This window comes from Heloderma suspectum, chromosome 2 (assembly GCF_057233095.1).
Source record: "Heloderma suspectum isolate Gila_16-S chromosome 2, 16-S_ref, whole genome shotgun sequence".
NCBI classification, from domain to species: Eukaryota; Metazoa; Chordata; class Lepidosauria; order Squamata; family Helodermatidae; genus Heloderma; species Heloderma suspectum.
The window spans coordinates 212,696,115-212,716,987 of NC_139459.1; the positions used below are offsets into that span (position 1 = coordinate 212,696,115).

General features: G+C 40.8%; 1 protein-coding gene across 14 annotated transcripts in view; it reads right to left on the reverse strand.

The window, feature by feature from the left end:
- The window catches only part of RPTOR (regulatory associated protein of MTOR complex 1), a 493,211-nt gene that overhangs the window by 176,466 nt on the left and 295,872 nt on the right, over nt 1–20,873 (reverse strand). For all 14 annotated transcript variants that reach the window (XM_084837711.1, XM_084837700.1, XM_084837701.1 and 11 more), the window contains one exon: nt 4,349–4,424. In XM_084837711.1, coding sequence (XP_084693837.1) covers nt 4,349–4,424 — 76 coding nt within the window. The remainder of the gene's footprint in view (nt 1–4,348; nt 4,425–20,873) is intronic.

The window sequence follows — 20,873 nt, forward strand, 5'->3', positions numbered from 1 at the left end:
GTTGTTTGTCTTTAGAAAGTCACCAATCCTTCAAAAGAGAAGTAAAAGGAAAGAAAGGTAAATCCTTATGTAGAATTAAATAAACAATGTTTACAAACATAAAATGCATAAACCAAGTACATAAAGGGACAACATATTCCTCAGTCTATAAATGGTTCGAATCTGATGGCTTCTTTCTAAAGCACAGAGGGGCTATCTTAACAAGCATCTATGGTGTCAAGATACTGGAAACAGAGTGGCGACACTGGGATAAATTTTCAAGCACAAATTATAGGAACCAAAAGAGAAAAAAAAAGATAGTTCTTATTCCTGATCAGCCAACAGAGTGATCTTGTGAACATATTTTTATGAATGGGTTTTGCAGTCAGAAAACTGTTACATAGTACAAGGGCTCCAAACTCCACCCCCACCCCACATGACTCTGGCCTGGTTCAGATATAATACCGCTGTTCCAACAAACTGTGTTTTGCTGGAATGTGATACTTGCTACTGACAAATCCTGAAACAGTTTTTCAAAGCAATGTTAAATAAATAATGCTTGACAAACACATTGGAAAAGACAAAGATTCACAGCTGTTTTCAGAGGTGATGTGTTAGATAATTTGTTATATTTCTGTCACTAGATTGCTGTTCACTTGCAAGCACAAATTGCAGGGATATTATGTGCCAAGTACAGGTTGTATTGGGGAGTCTCTTTAAGAAATGTAAAAACACTCTTCAGTAGATTACACATTAGTTTTTCCTTCTGATCATTAGTTCCAACACTTTAATCACTTGTACAGGAAGAATTCATTTTTAAAGCCATAGATTGTTGCTGTCATTGCTAGCGGACTCAAATGCAATTTTTTATAGCACTAATAAATTTCTATTGGGCTCTCATCCAGTCAGTGTTATATATCTAGATGAATTTTTCCAAAAAGCTCTGAGTGTCGCAACAGCCACCAAGAAGGGACTTATTATCACACATACCTCACTACCTTTCCTGTTCAAAGTTCTAGATAGTGCAATATGGAGTGGGAAATCATTCCTTCAGCATTCAGAGGGGCCTTTGTTTTATAGTAATACACTTCTACCTGGTCTTTTTCACACTATTTTTCCTCTTTCACACATGTTCACAGCCCAGACAGTCTTCTGGGCCTGTTGCTATGACTGAGTCACCCTCTCTCCAAAACTCCTGAATGATTCCTTTCTTCTGCGGCCTCAGTTATGCTTCCTGACCCAATAGTCAAAGGGCCCATGTTTGACATATTCCTGTTGCTACAGCATTCTGCAGGCAATTCCAACCTTTATTGATATTTCTCTTTCAAGTATGTTTATCCATTTTTTCTTGCTGCCCTCTGGAAAACACTACTTAATCCAGCTCTCCTTAACAGCCAGCTTTTATTGCTATGTCAACAGCAATCAAGAAATAGTGCACTCTAATGACTCGATAAATTATGCATTCCTATCCACCAAAGATGGCCACAGATATATGTAGACATACTGCCATTTTGACCAGATAGAAAAAAAATATAAAGAATGTTCTTCTCATCATGCTTGCCAGGTGACAAAAGCTCCTTCTTTTGAATGGGAATGTGGTGACTGCTCAATTATCTTAAGAGAAATCACAACACTCCATTTGACAGGAGGAATTAAATGGTGGGAACTGCTTAAATTTCAAGGCACTTAAGTGGAAGAGCCCTCAGTGCAACTAAACCAATTCAGAATGCACATGGACTATTGCTGGTTTATACCTTCATGCCAATATCTGCTGCCTATATGGAAATGTTTACATACCAGCATCATGTGGAGAGAGATTTTAACTACATGTCACAGCAGGCAACTGAGGGATTTATATAACAAACCCCAGCCATTTGGAACACCATGTCTGCAAAACTACTCAAGGATGGAGTGGTGGCAGAAAAGTAACGGTCCTTTGTTGCGATCATTGCCACAAAGGAGACCCAATAATGAGCTCATCCTTAAACCCAGTCATATCCACTTCAAGACTTGCACACCTTGTGTTCTAGTAATCTCCCTGCCTGTTTAAAGTGAACATTTAACCATTTCACAGCCTGTTTTTCCACTCCAAAGTGCTCACATATCCTTGAAGTCACATTTCCCTCTAAAAGTTTACCCTCACAAATATGCATCTGGAAACCAACATGGTAAAAGTGGCTTGAGGGGCATTTTCGAGCTGTGGGCAGAGAAAGGCTTAAACACTTCTTCCACTGCAGCTTCTCTATCATATAACCCACTCTTCGCAAAGGTGGCTTGCATAAACAAGTGGCCACAGGGGTGAGGGTGGGGGCTCTGTGTGTGTATATGTTAGGCTAATTGAACAACTAATGTGCATAACAACAGGCCATTGTGCACAGTCACCACACCTCATGGAGAATGTGCATATACAGTGATCAAAACCAAGGGAATGTTTCTTGGAGACTATGTATATTGTCCGGAGAATGTGCATATTGCCCAGAGAATGTACAACACCTGTAGAGATATGCGCATTCTCCAAGGCCTGTTAGGGCTTATGCAAATTCGCTGGATAATATGCAAAATGCAATTGAAATATGCATATTCCCCAAAGCTTTTGGAGATTAGGCAGAATGGCCAGAGAATGTGCACAATTCCCTCTTTATGAACAGATTATAAATACACTCTCCATGAGGTGTGATGAATGTGCACAATGGCCAGTTGTTATGCACATTAACTGTTCAACTCATATTACACCTAACATGTATATCAGCGTGTGCGTGCGTATAAAACAACAACTAACACCTAGCTTTGCCCTGAAGAAGTTAAAAGATGAAGAAACAAGGAAGTGGAGGTACTTCATGCTCTAGAAGTGTCTATACTTTTATCTTAGTAAAGGACCCTTATGTGGAAGAAAAACTATAAGAGTCTTATATTCAGACTAAAAAACTGGCAATATGGGCAAAAACAACTTTAGATAGAGACTCCGTATTTTGTTTTCTCAAGCATCTTTAATGGATTTCAGCCCAGAATCTGTCAGAGTATCATGACCAAGAAGGCTAATGAGCTTATCAAAAACAATAATTTAAATGGTTCTGTCCATAACGGTAAAGAAATAGCCTAAGGACCTTCTTCAGCTTGAAGGGATAACTAAGAGTTTCTAGGATTTTTTTTCTTTAAAACCAGCTAAACAAAGAGAGACAGAGGAACAAATCTTCTGATTTCTCAGGAAAGAATGAAATGTAATAAACCAAATTATCCCAGGTTTTCCCAAATATAATTCTTCAGTGTAGTGTTGGCAGTTCTGCTAGTTTCAGGAGCTCTACTCTAAAATCTTAGCACTTTGAACTTATCACAATAATATGGGCTTCTGTAAACACATTGCATCATCCTACCCTATAATTTCAGGAAGCTAATTCCCATCCTGAATGAGAACATTCAAATCTCTCTGTTATAGTTAGCAGTAAAGAGAAGCAAGTACTCAAACCAATTATATTATATTATATTATTTATTTATTATATTTGCATCCTGCCTATTTTCCTCCTTAAGGAACCCAAGGCAATATATAACATACATTTATGGTACACATCACAAATATTCAGAGGTGTAAATAAGCACGTATAACCAGCTACCATTCATCTTTCTCTAGCCCCAACATTGCCTAGTCTGCCACTTTATTGTTTCTGCCAGCTGTAAGGAGCCAAATGGCAGCAAATCTAGGGTTTGGGGATATTATTTTCTTTGGAGAGGAATACCATTATAATAGTAATTTCTGCAAGCCATTGCGGCTTGAAGTTTGTTTCAAGCCCTAAGTAACTACCTTCAGAAAGAGAAAGTGTTTACGCTGCTCATCTACACAAGTCAGAATATGCCAGAGCGAGAATACAGGGTGGTGGAGGGGGGTGGTGAAGATTTTGCTCTTATGATGAAAGCCACACTAAATATTGTTACTACAACTAGCAGTTATGTACCCATAACCCCCTAGTTCCTATATCTTACTGTAACTAAGCCTAAGAGTGAGCAAACACACACACACACACACACACACACACAGAGAGGGGTAACCCATAGGAATACACCTCCACCACCACCACTGAAAATATAGCCAATCTACTAATTCATAAAAAGCAAAAGAAAAGAAAAGAAAGATGTAAATGAGAATAAAGTCTATGCTAGCTATGTAATCTGAATTGAATTTTCAAATGTTACATTGATCCTTCCTTTAAAGCCACATACTGAAGAGTAGCTTACTATTAACTCAGACTACTTACACTTGGGAAGTATCTTTTTGTGTAAGAAGACCAGAATGAACATGAGTAGAAAATTTTAGAATATTAGCTGATCCCTACAGATTGGTCCACATATGTGTTATGCAACAACTCAGTAACTTACCCTGAATGCAGTTCCTTCCTCTATTATGGTAGGCAACTGAGAAAGGCATATATCCACAGCAAGGTCCCAAGCTTGCCTGGGGGAAAACAGATCACAGGAACATTAGAAGTCTAACACAATTGATTGTGCAAATATATACATGATACCAGATGAGCTGACTTCACTTGCTATGGTTTGTTTTATGGAAGTAAAACAGGGGCCTGTAATAAACTTTAGCTTAGCATTTTCTTACTTATAAGTATTTATACCTTATTCTTCAACCCTGAAATGCTTCCCAGAATTAGCTAATTTAAACAACTCATCACATTAGGACATTAACACAGAACATTAACAAAAGCTGTAGATGTTAAAATCACTGAAATCCCCATGCAAGTAAAACAAAACATTTATCGACCCATCTAAAAGGCCTTGGCAAATAAAAATGGATTTTACTAGGCATTGAAATGATAAAAGGTCGGAGCCAAATTAATCTCTCTGGGGATGGAATTCTAAAGATGGGGTGCCACCACTGAAGAGTCCCTATCTCTGTACCACCTGTCTTATCTCAGGTTGTAAAGACAGGCCTCTGAAGATATCTGAAGGTCCAGGCAGGTTTGTGAGGGAGCAAATAGCCCTTGATGTACACAACAGATAGGGAGTTCCCCCAGAACTGATGGAGGCTGATTCTTTCTATTTTAAATTGTGTAACCATTGCTCAGCCCTTTGTAAAGTTTAGCAAACACAAATGCTTCCTGAAAAATGTACTATCTGCTTAGGCTAGGAGCCAATCCTGTGCTTGCTCTAGCTTTACAGTCATTTTTTGAAGCGACCCTTGCTGTTCTCATTGCTGTCTTAATATCCACCAGAGATGCTACACTCCAGGTCTTACATTATTCATAATTCTATTGCATATAGTCCTAAACTACTGAACTCATCCTGGAGAAGACTAGTTTTCATTCTGGTAGGCTTGACAGTCATCTCATCAATCATCAGAGTTGTTCATAGGTCCTTTTGAAAGCTGTACTCATAGATGTAGGGACTGGGCTATATCGAGGCTGGTCAGTATTCTATACCTAAGGCAAGCTCTCAGAAGATGCACCCACCATTCAAGTGCAGCCTGAATTCTTTAACACAGTGATTTTTAAACCAATATGCAATGCACCTCTCAGTAGCTCGCAAAATTACTATGAAAATAAGAGGAAGATGCTGAAGGCCTTTTCTAGAGCACAATTTAACTTAATTATTTCTGCACTTTGATGCAGCTGTACTGAATGTACAGAATGAAGGTAAAGGGGAAGAATGGCTATGTGTTGGCTCAACAGGTTTGAGCATGCTCTTTATCAGTGGAGACACCCTGACTAGGACTGTCTTGACTCTGTGACATGAAGCATGTAGAAACTTAGCAGTACCTATCCTCTGCCAAGCAATACATCACTCTTCAATCTGCGCATTCACACAAGGGCATCGAACAGCAGAAACAGGAGAGTTTTAATTTTGAAGTCTTTCAAGTAGCCTCTCAGGTGTTGGCCATAACCTGAGAAAATTTGGTGATCTATAACATACATTCAAACTGCAATAGTTGCAGATACTGCATAGTCAATCTCTTCAGAAAAAAAAAAGTTTATCCCACACTAGTTAAAACTCTACAGTTGACGCACTTATACACCCTTTACAATTTTTAATTTTATATTTAATTATTGATTTTAATTTGTGTTATAACTATAAAACACCCCGAGAGCATATGCATGGGGGAATGGGACAGGTTGAGAAAAGCAATCTAAATATATTTTACAAAATCCATATTAGCATAATACTTTTATTAGGCCATCCAAAGGATGGCCTAATAGATGACCTCTCCTCCCGCACTTCATCTTCGGATACTTAATCTTTCTAATGTGACCTCAGGACTGATTCACAGGTTATGGATCAAATATATAATTCATAATATACCCTCTTATAACACAACCTTGAGCCTAGGCAAACCCCAAGCTCACCTCGGGACAGGACCACACAGCCTAGCTACTGTGCAACAATGACAGTACAGTTACAAATGATCAGAGCAATTACCACAGCTCCCCACATGGAAATAAAGGTGCCATCATGGCACTACAGCTCCTTATGTGAACTTAAGTAGCACTTTGGTGGGCTTATGGGTGTACTTTTTAGAAAGAAGCTCAGAAATATTTGGGTACATGCATATGTCCCTCTGAATCTTGGCTATCATTTCAATTAACACATACCCATAAAATCTACAATCAAAAACAGAAAGCAAAAACTAATAACACAAGCACCGTCTCCCATGCTTTTAAAAGGCTGTCAGTAGGCCTAACAAGTATTTCTATTCAATGAAGTTTCCTAACTACCTTTTGTCTATTATAAAAGATCCATTTAACAACAATGGACTTGCTTGAACAGTTGGACAAGTCCAGAGACAAGACACTTGTCTTCTTTCCCCCACCCCACTGCAATTGTTGTGTGTGTTGCACTACAAAATGTTCAAGCCAGATACTGTTAGATATCAGGGATGGTGAGCTGGACATCACCCTCAAACGGCTTTTCCTTTAAGGGTTGAGGGTGGGAAGGGGGGAGCATTATCTAAATGCAGTGGCTTCTCTATGACCCATGGAAATAAAAACAGGCTAAGCAATTTCCAAACTCCTTTACGTATAGGTTCAGTAGATCATAGGTGGATGGAAGGTAGATCTCCAAATTTTTGGACTTCAGCTCCCAGAAGCCCCTGCCAACATGGCCAATAATTACGAATGGTGGGAGTTGAAGTGTAAAAGGTCTGGAGAGCTACTTTCTGCCCATCCCTGCAGTAGATAACACACTGGATTTTAACTGCTTGTTTGAGTACTTCCTTAAATCTTAATCAACTGCGTTCTGCCCAAGAGACTAGCTACTATGAAAGCAGCCAAGTAGCAGGGGCAAGGAAAAAAATCTACCTACAGAATAAAGGAAAGACTGTCAAAACTGTCCGTTTTTTTTTTTCCTACTGGTGCACAGCTTACAGTTTGTTTCATTTGCTCCCTTCTGCTCCACATCCCATGGCTCCTTCAGTAATGACCTTCCTCTTCACCATAGGCTGCCTATATAATTATGAGGTAATCAGGGGATAATCAAAACAGCTTCAAAGCAAAAGCAATAAATGGCTCCCAGATGCTTAATAAATGCCCAGGATGCAAGCAAAATGGTTACAGAGAGCAGTTGTGGGAGATTATTTATTCCTGATTGTGACAAGAGATAAAGTCAATTATTACAATTAAATCTATATCCTATTTCTGAACTTGGCTTACCATACAGACATGATGTTAAAACATTTAGCCACATTGCAGAGACTCGGTTGGTGTTTTCTGGGGACACGTTCCACTCTATAGATATATAGAAAAGTAATTCCTTGAAGCAACTGACTCCACAAAGGTTCCACCTAGAGACTTGCACAGCCTAAACTGAAGCAGCTGTTACCACCTCTCAGCTGACTGGTGACCCTGAGTCTGATGTGGGGTTCTTCCCTAGAGGGGAAGAGCAGAACAACAGCAGCCCCACTCATCAGTGCTCTGGCTCACTGGGTACTAGATTTCCTGGCCAGGATATAGGACAATGGGGGAGACTTGGATTCTGAAGGCAAAATTAATCTGCTCAGTTTTGGCTAGGCTTTGCCTGAGAAATCTAGCCACTATCAGGGCATCTGTCTTTAAGCTGAAGAATCCAGGCATTCCACCCCAAGCAGTCTATGAAGGGAATTGGTATTGTACTCTGAGATGCTCTGACAGCCCTCATTAATGTCTCTGGCTGTAGTCTGTGACACTGGAGGAAGCCTTGACTATGAAACCAAAATTCAACTTCAGAAACCAGGGTGTCCCTGTCTCCCAGCTCTGCCAACCCTAAATACCAAAGGGGTGCATGAATAAAACTTGCATGCAGATTTTGTGAGGGTATGCTGCTAACTTTTAAGCTTCAACTGAAGAACTAATTTCCTGTATTTAGGGATAGAAAACGGCAGGGGGGACAGGACCTACAAAAAGAAATAATCTCCAATAGTTAGTGAGAGCCAATAACACTGAGGGCTTTGAGATGAATGCTATTTATCTAAACTTTATTGCTTAGGGGTGAAGAAGGGTCATGGGAAGAGACACATTTACAGTCTTGATTTGTGCTGCTTGCAAATTGCAGGAGACACCAGTATGGGTCACTAGCCATCAGAGGCAGATGTTGTTAAGAAGTTGAAAGGAATTTCAGGTAAAGAACATGAATATCTCTAGAAAAAAAACCCTCTCCCCAAACAGTGAACAGTTCCCACAAGGTCAAATCTTGGAATGCTTAAACACATTCATCAGAGAGAAACTCAATGGTATTTGAAAAGAGATTTCAGCAGATTAAGGGCAAATCTCTTTTCCTTCTTCTACAAACATACCATTAAAAATCAATGCAGTCATATCAGTCAATATTATCCAATCTTTTCAAAAAGCATAATCAATTCACCAGTATCAAAATTTAATATGACTACCTTTAATGGTAATGATTAAAGAATTATGAATTGCTTCATAAGTGCTGCTGAATCCATTTTCTTACTATGCTACCTACCCCCAGCAACATTTTTTTCCTGCTGCATTTTGGGGGGGGGGGATTGAAAACAAAGGAAGACTTGTTAATATTTCATCTGTGCTAGTGTTTGGTGAACAAATGTTAAATACTTATACAAATATGCAAATAAGATGGGCCACTGCCTGAGAAAAGGCATTGCAAAAGCCAGTAAGAAGAATGTTGCGGGGGGGGGGGGGGGCAGAGTAATTCAACTGCCATCCGGGGTAAAAATTAAAAGTAAATGAAGAAGTGGCAAAACAGGACCCAGAAAGCAAAGCTGTCACTAGATCTTAATTCATATGGAGAAGAAAATCAAGGCAGAGTTTCCCCTTTGGAAGCATTTCATAATGGCAAGGCCATGACACTATGTAGTACTTTACTATATAAGCCATTACAGAAGATTTGCTTGCATGCAAACCCTGCTTACATTAGCAAAAGCTCTTCCACCCGTACACAGCGAGGGCTGTTAATCCCTCATCTATAGCCCTTCACACACATCCAAAAGTCATCCCCGTGAATGAATAGAGCTTCCATTCCTACAAGTAAATGTTTGGATCCAACCTTTAGTATCTGGAAAATACTTTTGCAGATTACTTTTTCCTTTATGAGAAAAAAGGGATATTAAATAAAAATATTCCATTCTTATTATATGCTTCCAAAATAAATTATACTGTCACAAATTACAGTCACATTTTACTCTCCCCCGAAAAAGAAAAGCATAAGAACATAAGAAAAGTCCTGCTGGATCAGACAAAAGGCCTCTCTAGTCCAGCATTCTGTTCCCACAGTGGCCAACCAGCTGCCTCAATGGAAGCTCTCAAGCAGAACATGAGCACAACGATGTCCTCCTTCTCATGGCCTCCAGCAACTGACATACAGTGGCATACTGCCCTTGATACTGGAGGTGATATATAGCCATTATGACTAGTAGCCATTGCTAGTGTCAGGATTGGTCCCAGGCGATCTGCAAGGGTCGAAGAATCAGATTCAGAGTTAGAAGAAGAGATGGGGCAAAGGGCGGGGGAGGAAATTCTTCAAAAGAGTCCAGGAATCAGTGAAGAATCTTTCCAAGGACATGGTAATCAGTTGGGTCAGGCACAGATACCACTTCTCCCTTCTGTGGGAAAGCAGCAACTCACAGATGGGGAAGATTTGGCAGATGTGCAAATCTGCCACCACTCCAAGCAGGTGGAGCAAACCAGGGAATTACAATGTTCTGCCAGGTTAGCCAGACCCTGGAGACAATTGTGGGAGGACCCTCCCTGAGAGCAGGACTGAGGAAGCTCTTCCAGTTCTGTGCAAAACGTTCTATCCCACCATAGCCTCTCTCTCATAGAGAACTCAAGATAAGCCAATTAGGGCTGGGGCAGTTCAGGCAAGTGCTCCATCTGTATTGTTTGAATGGTTGGCTGATTCCACATAATAAAGGCCTACTGAATTGGAGATTGAGCCGGTTTGGTAACTACACAGCTATCTAGTTGGTGGCCATCCATCACTGCATCTTGTGATAGTGAATTCCATAGTTTAACTATGCACTGTGTGAAAAAGTAATTCCTTTTGGTTGTCCTGAATCTTCCACCATTCAGCTTCATTAATTCTTCTTCGGCAAGGCTTATCCGTGTATATGTTTAATCTTTAATAAACTTTCCCACCAATTATCCAGAAGGGACATTAAGCTAACAGGACTGTAATTTTCTGGATCCCTATTTAAAAATTGCCATTACATTGGCCACTTTCCAATCCTTTGGTACAGAGGCTTATCTTAGGGACATGTAACATTTTATGTTAGAAGATCAGCAATTTCATATTTGAGTTTTTTAAGAATTCTTGGATGTATATCATCTGGACCCAGTGATTTGTGTTTTTGTTTTAAATTCATCAACATAAGCATCTCTCACCAAGTTCTGGGTACCATAACAGGTTTCAAGTATTACTCTGTGCTGTTGCCCCCATAGGGTTTGTTGTGAAGGGCACATGCGATGCAACACATTAGCTTAAAATTGTTCTCCGCTATACTTTGTATCTGCAGGGCTCAGTTTTACAGTCTGCATAAAATAATGTCCTAATAAAAGAGATGTGCTTATAAAGCAAGGTCAACAGTACTGGACTTTATTCATCCTCCTGATAATCTTTGAAATGTTTTGTAAACACATTATGTTTCCCCCCTATTGCATTTACACAAACCTCCTAGACAGATGTCAAGGCTTGATAAGTAGCTGAACTCCACTAGATCTATACATTAGCTGGTGAGAACATTTGCAGATGATCATACTATAGAAAGAGACAAGGGAGGCACAATTACTTACTCTCTCATTATTAGGAAAATAAATATGGATCTGTAAAGAAAACAGGCAGAAGATTAGGGCTAGAACCAGTGTTTACTAAACTTCTGGGATCTAGGTACAGCTGGGTACTAGAAGCCACAGTTGACTGACACACCTCAAAGAATAAAGCCATCTTCAGAGGAACCCATCCACTGTGTTTTTGCATAGTTCTGAATATGCCTCCTGATTGGACAAGCAACAACTTCTCCAGAGATAGAAAGGACAGCCTCCTTAGAGAGCAGGTAATTCTGTTCCATCTATGCACAAGAAGTGATTAAATATTTCAGTTTCATCTGATGCAGAAACTTGGCAGAATTACCTGCCCTCAGAGGAGATTCAATGGAAACAAGCAAGGCCAAAGCAGTAGAACCACATGAAGAGATGATGCAGGCAGCCTCCTATGCAGAGAAGTGCTTTGGGCCCTTATGAGCCTTTAAATCTTTTGATCAGCTTATTTTTCATGATACATTAGTGTGCCCTAGCACACTGTCTGGGAATTACTAGGGTAAGGTCTTCAAATGTATCCCAACCTCTTAATTTCTGCATCATTTAGTCATCATGCATGACTAAAGAAAACAACAAATGTCTTAGTCTTCCCCTGCTCCACTGGAAAATATACTTTTAAATCTTTTCATTTTTCTCATGATTGTCTCTATCAAGGGAAGAGCTTTTCTCCCCACCCTGCTTCAACAAAGCAAGCCAAAACAGGAAGACACTATGCAAACACTAAAAAAAGGAGAAGAAAAAAAAAGAGTACAAACATCTAGGGCTGAACAAAAGTGTGTGTGTGTTGGGGCATTTTGTGAAACACCCCTCCCCCCAGGTTAAATACAAATAAACCAAGTTTGAACAATTTATAAGGGAGAGGCTGTGAAACAGTGTAAAAATATGCACCTGTTTAGGGTGAGGGCAGGTAATATTTCCTCCATTGTCTCATCACATAAAAATTTATTAGCTACATTGCATTGTCAGGAAATCAGTTCAGAGTGAGGGCAATACTTCCTGTTCTCACTGTGATTTGACTTCATGATGTTGTACCCAAATCTGATTGGCTGCATAACAATTTGATATCACTGTGTTAATTGCATGATCTCTGACTAACTGGAATCACCTCAGGAAAAAGATAAAAATGGTGCTGAAACTGTAGATTGGGGGAAAAGCTTAACAAATACCCATGAAAAAGTAAACATAGGAGGGTTCATAAGACCTCCCTCCTGAAACCTAGAGTTTGGGGCTGAAAATTTTCATTAACAAAAGCTCAGTGGAGCCCTAAGATATATCTAAGAAATATCTATCTGTACTTATCAGTCCAATAAGGCCCTCCGAATGAAAATGTAAAATACAAGCTATAACTCTGAAGGATCACAGGTATTCTAGAAAAGGCAGACAGCATGATTCCCCTATGACTCCACATCAAAAATTAAAATATGGCAAGGCCTCTGTGATTGTTGTCATTAACTTCCTCCTTTCCCTGGAGGAAATGGCAGCAACGTTTTACTTCAAAATATAAAGTGTTTATTTCCCCTACTGAACATTCCATCTTCCTTCACTCCAAATACACATACAGCAAAAGTATAATATACTTTTGAATAATTTATCCCAATCTCTTCCAACCTGCCTCTAGTTTAAGTCTCTTGAGGTATAGTAATACTTGATATTATAAATAAGAAAAGGAAGGCAGAGATTTCTTTAAAGACCATTTTATTATGCTGAGCTGTAAATTGTTCAAGATTGTAAACCTACACTTTGACTTTAGCAAAAATGAAACACAATTACAAAAACTCAATTTGGTCCTCACCTTTCACACTGCATTTTGGCAGGTATGATCTAGCTTTGTTTTAATTTTCTGAGCTTAATCAGTCTTGCAAATGCTTTTAGTCCAACTCAATCTTTTGGTAAAGAATTGCTTATGTCTCAGCCTGAAGTATTCTGCAACATTTCCTTTGAAATATTGGAAAATATTTTCTGCTACAAGAATCTAAGTATAACACACCTGTATTCTGCAAGCATTGGCACCAGTCTGTCCAACTGCATTATAGATTTCTGAAACAGCTTTAAGCATTTCAGGCTCTACTGAGTACACTGAACAAGTTATTACCATGTTTGTTGTTTCTTGAGCCATCAATCAGTGCTCTGTCCTATTTGACTTTTCAGATTTTTTTTCTTGAACTAGTCAACTATACATTGATACAATAATCAACCAATCCTGCTCTAAAAGTGTGCATGTGTGAGTAAGTGTCAGTTCAGATTTTTGAAGGAGGAAATATGAATGAATATATATCCTGGAAAGTGTGAAACAGGGGCTCAGGCAGTAAGTTTGGACTTTAACTGGGCAACCATTTCCTATTATTCTTGTTTCACAAGACTAAATAATTGATGATATGCTGCCTTTGTGTTGTAAATACTGAATTATCAGAAACAAACTAGCTCGAAAGAAAGAAAGAAAGAAAGAAAGAAAGAAAGAAAGAAAGAAAGAAAGAAAGAAAATCAGTTGCTTCCTTTGCCCAAGTATTTTTTGGCAAGGTACTCAGGAAGGAGAGATGGGGAAGTGGAAGGCATTTGGGGCACTGGTTGGCAGCCCCATCTTAAGCATGCAGCTCTGCTCACTTTTATGCACAAGGCAGGTCTCTGTTCCTGTTGTGGTGAACTTGGATGGCTGTAATCTGAGAGGCAGGTGATTTGTTTTTGACTGAATTTTTTGGTCTTTCCTTTTCCATCACGTAAATCATAATTTATCTGTTACTGGTCTCCCTGCTTGATTGTTGTTGTTTTGTCAATGCCGTTATTATTTGACTGTATTGTTTGTACCCTGCTTTGGAATTATTTTATAATGAAAAGCGGGTAAGAAATTTCTTAAAGAAATAAGTGAGGATCACAGGGCAGATACCTGGAACGTTATAGTTACCTGAAACATTACTTTTAAAAACTGCACATACATAGTTCCCCTCTGGCCTCTCCTGTGGCCAGCCAAATCCAAGGGGAGTTCAGCGCATCTAAAATTATGTCATTGGGGCCAGTTTGGTCCAGCAGAGCTTACTTGGGAATAGCTTTTTCTCATAATTTGAGCAGCAGCTGTTCCGAGGCAGAATTTATTTGTAGCTGATCCTGATTTATGTGCTGCACTGGAAGCAGCTCTTACAGCTCTAGGAGCAGTTCCAGCACCATTCTTGTAGCACCTCTGTTTTTTTTATGTGGGGAGGGCAGGGAGGGGCTTTCTCAGGGTGCTGAAAGCAATCAGCAGGTCTCTGCAAGCGGGTTTGCCCTGGCAGTTCTCTCTCCTACTCACCTACATTCCTTTTTATTACCCGGTCTCTATTTTTCAGTTATCAGTACAGCAGATATTTGGTAGTAAAGCAGCTGGAGTGTTCTGATGCTGGGGGGTTTCAGTCATAACTATACAGCTTTTTGTCTCTACACCCATGCCTCCTAAGCAGCAGCTCATGAAATCTGCTCTATCACAGGACCCCAAGAGGCCCACCCTACACAAAGGAGCAGTAAGGAAACTGATCCTCCAGCTGAGTCATCCTATACTGGTGCAGCACTGCTGGCCTCTATGGAAAGAACCAAGCAAGTAACAAAGTTGATGAGAGTCTGGGCCCCAAGTCACATGGACATTATGGTAAGAAACCAGAGAGGTAAAGCAGTCAGCTCTCATTGGACCAATGCTCAGCGGCAGAGCCTGCAGTTTGCACACAGAAGGTTCCAGGTTCAATCCCAGGCATCTCCAAATCGAACATGGAAAGACTCTGAAAAACCCTGGAGAGCCACTGTCAGTCAGTGCAGCCAATATTGAGCTAGATGGACCATTGGTCTGACTTGCTCCTAGGGGCATTAGGGAAGGCCCAGAAGGAAAGTGAGAACTGCATGCGGCCATTACCCCAGTGGAGAAGGGATGAGGATTCTGACACTGCTAGAAGTGCAGCCAAGAATTCCCCCTACCCAACCGTGATTATGTGGGATAAATGGAGGGCAGCAGGTCACGATAATACCAGGCACAAGTTAGCATGGGTATGAAATGTGGCTTACCATGCCCAGGGACAGTTCCCTCCTTGGATCTACCTGGTATGCAAGATAAATGAAATGGCAAGGATATTAACATATTTTCCCCAGTCTCTACTGTCAGGCTCAATGGGAAGGGGCACCATCCATGGAGAGCACTAGCCCCACACCTCTGTTCTTAAGAACTGAGGCATATGGCCCCAACATCCAAGAAGACCAAGTTTTGTGGTGCCTACTGATGGGCTATCCCAGTAAAGAAAGCAGCTGCTATTTATTTTTAAACTTTATCAAAGGTTTCAGAATTCCATACTTAGGGATAAAGGTGGCCATAGAAGCTAACAACTTGGTGGTGGGTTTGGAGGGAACAACAGCTAAACATAAGGAAGACAGGCCTTGGAGGTTAGCAGGCCTGTATGTCCCTTCTTCTTTCCCAGCCTGCACACACCACTGCTAGCTGTCCTTCCCCAATAAAGTGATTACCCACAGAGATCCTCAGTTTGAAACCCAAACTTGTGCACTATGTACTATGCCTCCTTTCACCTGAGAGTTCAGCTAGTCAAAGACTGTGGAAACCTTACAACTGAGTGCAATATTCCCCGTTTCTTCCAGTTGCTGCCACCACATCCCATGTGACTTTAACTTGCTAGGCTATGCATTATAAGGTATTGTAAGAAGATAAGAAGAGCCCTGCTGGATCAGACCAAGAGTCCATCTAGTCCAGCATTCTGTTCACACAGTGGCAAATCACCTGCCCACAGGAAATGCACAAGCAGGACAGAAGTGCAACAGCACCCTCCTGCCTATCTTCCCCAGAAACTGGTGTACATAGCACACTGCCTCTGATACTGGACGTAGCATAGAGTCATCAGGACTAGTAGCCATTGACAGCCTCAGCCTCCATGGATTTGTCCTATCTCCTTTTAGAGTCATCCAAATTAGTGGCCATCGCTACATCCTGTGGAAGTGAATTCCATAGTTTAACTATGCGCTCTGTGAAGTAGTACTTCCTTTTTTCTGTCCTGAATCTCCCACCAATCAGCTTCATGGGATGACCCCAGGTTCTAAAATTATGAGAGAGGGAGAAAAATATCTGCCTATCCACTTTCTCTACACTATGCATAGTTTTGTACACCTCTGTCATGTCCCCCCTTACTTGCTTTTTTTCTAAGCTAAACAATCTCAGCTGCTTCCTCATAGGGCAGTTGCTCCAGCCCCTTGATCATTTCAGTTGCCCTTTTCCGGACTTTTTCCAACTCTACGATAACCTTTTTAAGGTGCAGTGACCAGAACTATATAAAGTATTCTAAGTGTGGTCACACCACAGATTAGTATATGGGGAGTATCATCTTGGCACATTATTTTCAATTCCTTTGTTAATTTTACCTAACATTGAATTTGCCTTTTTCACAGCAGCCATACACTGGGCTGCCACTTCCATTGAGCTGTCCACCACAATCCCAAGATCTCTTTCTTGGTCAGTCACTGCAAGCTCAGATCCATCAGCTTATACTTGAAATAGGATTTTTTTGTGCATCACTTTATAGTTTCTTACATTGAATGCATTGCATTTGTCATTTTGATGCCCATTCTCCTAGTAGGAGAGATCCTTCTGGAGCTCCTCACAATCCTATTTTGTTTTAACCACCCTCAATAATTTAATACCGTCAGCAAACTTGGCCACTTCACTGCTCACTCCTAATTCCAGATCATTTATGAAGAAGTTGAAAGGCACTGATCGCTATATAGATTCCTGTGGGACCCCACTGTTTACATGCCTTCATTGGGAGAATTTACCATTTAAGAGGTTTATTACTTCAGCAAAGCCATGTTTCACAGCCTGCACAGCTTTTCACAAGTTTAGCACCTTCTTGGCATGAGTGGTCAAGGACAATTTTCTGTTTGTGGTGAGAATGTCAGTGGTTTTAAAGAACTTTCTATGCCATTGTGTGGGGACAGTCATTGGCAGAGGCAAGTCACAAAGTTCACTCTTGGGGGCCTTCAGTTAAACTCTGTAGTTGGCACTTTGTGGATCCTGCCAGAGAATTTCACAGTGTTGCAGGATTTGATCTTATGCACACTGGCCAAAAAAGAAGCACATTTTCAGGGAGATTAAAGTCCGACAGTCAAGTGAATTTGAAATGCTGAGTGAGCCTTCCTGAATTCTGCGAAAGGCTGGATAAGACAAAGGTGGAAAAGCTTCAAACATGCATTCACTTTAAAATGGGAATGCAGGAGGATCACAAGGTCTGGATGCCCTGTCTTCCTATAATGGCAGGCTGAGATTGAGGCCAATCTTCAGGTTTATTCTGATGCTCTTCTTCAGGGGGCACTGACATTTTGCCATGTGGCCACCAGAAGAGGCACTGGCTAGGGTCATGAGGGACTTGATCGCCCCCCCTCCCCCAGTTTCCAAAATTCTATCTAAAATAGGACATTATAGAGTTGGAAAAGGGCAACTAAAATGATCAAGAGGCTGGAGCAACTCCCTTATGAGGGAAGGTTACAATATCTGGGACAGTTTAGCTTAGAGAATAGGCGAGTAAGGGGAGCCAGATAGAGGTGTATAAAATTATGCATGATGTTGGGAAAGTGCATAGGGAGATGTTTTTCTCCCTCTCTCATAATACTAGAACCTGGGGTCATCTCATGAAGCTGATTGGTGGGAAATTCAGGACAGATAAAAGGAATTACTTCCTCACACAATGCATAGTTACACGATGGAATTTGCTACCACAGGATGTCATAACAGCCACCAATATGGATGGCTTTAAGAGGGGATCGGACAAATAAATGGAGGATAAAGCTATCAGTGACTATGAGTCCTGATGGCTATATGGTACTTCCAGGATCAGAGGCAGTATGCCTATGTACACCAGTTCCTGGGGAACATGAGTGGGAGGGTGGTATTGCCCTCATGCCTTACTTGTGAGTTTCCCACAGGCAGCTGGTTGGCCACTGTGTGAACAGATTGCTGGACTAGATGGACCTCTGGTCTGATCCAGCATGGCTCTTCTTCTCTTCTCATAATGTATGTGATGAATTTATTAATAAACAGTCTACTTCTGATATGACAACCAGGCTACACTCTAGGTAATGAACAGCCAAACTTCTGGGTCAGAGAAGATGAGGCTTGTTAAGCATTTTGCCTTGGAATACCTGTCTGCAAACAGGGGTTATTCTACATGTCATGCCGCAAGTGTGGACACTGGAATACAAGGTGCACTATCTTGTTTCTATGTCAAAAGATTCCATACTCTGGCTCCAACCTGCCCATACTAAGAACCTATCCCTGAGGAGCTGTGGTGCCTTGGCAACACCCCATAATGCAAGGAGCATTGCCTATTTGGGGTCTTAATACCCAGGCTATGAATATAGTTGCATCTGAAGCACTCGGGGACATCCTTGTTGGTGGCCTATCTGAAAGGATTACGTCCAGCAAGTGAGACCCATGAGAATTCACATCGCTGTCATAGCATTTTTTAGCCAATTGCTATCCCAACTTATGCTCACGCTAGGTTTGCAAGGCTTTGGTGGGTCATCACATTTGAGCTGCTCATGCGTTTTGCCAGCACTTTGGAGTGGGTCTGCTCATTTGCATGTTGCAGGCAGCTTTTTCCAATGCCTTTTTTAGACCCTACATGTGAATTGTAGCATGATCTAATCCAAGGGCAATTCATCAGGCAGGGCATTGCACCTCTGGGATTTGCGGTTGGGAGACCAATACCTTCAGCTAAAAATAAGGTGCCCCAAGACAGAACAAGTAGAGGAGGGGTGTACTATCTGAATGGAAAATGTCCATTTCCTACCCCTAGCTGTTTATGGCCAGAAAAAGCAAATTAGTTTTAATACCAAAGTCTGCAGCTGCATTGTACTTACCTTGCAGGAAAACTCTGGGACTACCTGGGATAAAAACACAAGGGACAGCCCCAGTGGAGGAAAAACAGCCAAACATAGAGATTCTGGAAGTCTTAAGGAAAACTATGAGCAAACTGTCACAATAATTTTAGGGAACAAGAAACCTTAAGATGATCAGTGATGAAGGAATCATAACCAGAGTCCCAGCAAAATATAGAATATGAAACAGGAATTGAAAAGTAAGGTGGAGTAAAGCCATCAAAGGTAATCTCAAGTGGTTTGTATTGAAAGTAGAAAATGAAATTCCTCCTGTATCATGAGAACATACACAGAAGAAAATCCCCTTTATGCACATACAGATACACAGAAAAAAATAGGGGGGGATGGTTTTCATCTAACTTCTAAAAGGGGGCTGCCATAATTATTCATGAGATAAAGTGACGCTCAAGTCAAGTGGAAAAACATTTCACAGTATATGCACATCCCTCTGGTGCACTCACAGCTGAACAGCACACTGCCACAATAGGCTGTCAACTGTGCTATACTTTCCTTTTCACAAAAGCTGTGAAATACTTCCCTTTTCACAAAAAAACACATATAACAAGACTCTGGCTCCTAGCTAGGTGGAAGCAGAGGAGCTAGATGGAAGGGGGGATATGGAATACTCAGCTCTGCCAGTGTTGAAGTCAGGGTACCAGAGCTGTAAAAATGACACTGTCCAAGCCTGACATGTATTAATTCTACAGTAGATTTCAGACAGCTTCCCAATATACGATGGCATTTGCCATCATTAAAATGTGCGACTGCAGCGGAGCTAGGTTGTTCGAAAGCATACAGTGTCCAAAGCCTCTGCCAGCACTTTCATTTCAGATAGCAAGTGCAACTATCTGCAGGAGGAACCTTACTCTCCTAGCAACAGCACACTGCAATCTGGATAATTTGGGAATGCGGTATTCTCTGGAAGTAATGTGCAACTTAAGAAAAACATGTGGACTATTTCCTACACATGAGAAACAAACATGTATGATTTGTGTGGAAAAGTCCATGTTACAGTACTACCCAGGAATAAATTCTGATAATGGGTGTGTGTAGAAAAGCTCAGAGTCCACTTAACTTTGTAAAGAACGAATCACTGGCTACATTCAGATGTAAAGCTAAGCCATGGTTTTAGCTTTCCCCCCGGGCTCATGCATTCTCCCCTCTGTTCCTCTGGCACAGCTCTGAGATCAGAAGCTTCTGATTTCATTTTAGATTAATCACAGTTTAGTGTGTTGTCTGAGCCCTAAAACTGGTTACTCTTATCTATAGTTTCCTGCAAGCCCGCTTCATAAATTATAGGTTAGATTCAGCTAAATCATACTTAGAGAAGGCCCAGTAAAATCAATAGGTCTTAAGTTAGCCATGAGTAACTTACGCCCCATTGATTTTAAAGGGTCTACTGTAAGTATGACGAAGTCAGGATTCAACCTTATGATTTGAAGTTGGCTTGTTTCCACTAACCAAAGTTAAAATTAACCATAATTTGTTGGAGAAAATGGAAGTAAAAGCTTCCAAACTCCTCCTCACAGCTACACCAAAGGAGGGCATGCATGTCTGGGGGGAAGCTAGGCTCATTTTCATAAGGTTAAACAAGGTTTAGCATAACATCCAAACCAACCCACTATCTTTAATGAAGTTGGTGGCCCATGCTCTAATCATCTGAATAAGGAACCAAATGAGGAGAGGAATGTAAAGCAAGTATGTCTGTGAGCATTAGGCATACACTTCAAAGGCATGGTCCTCCT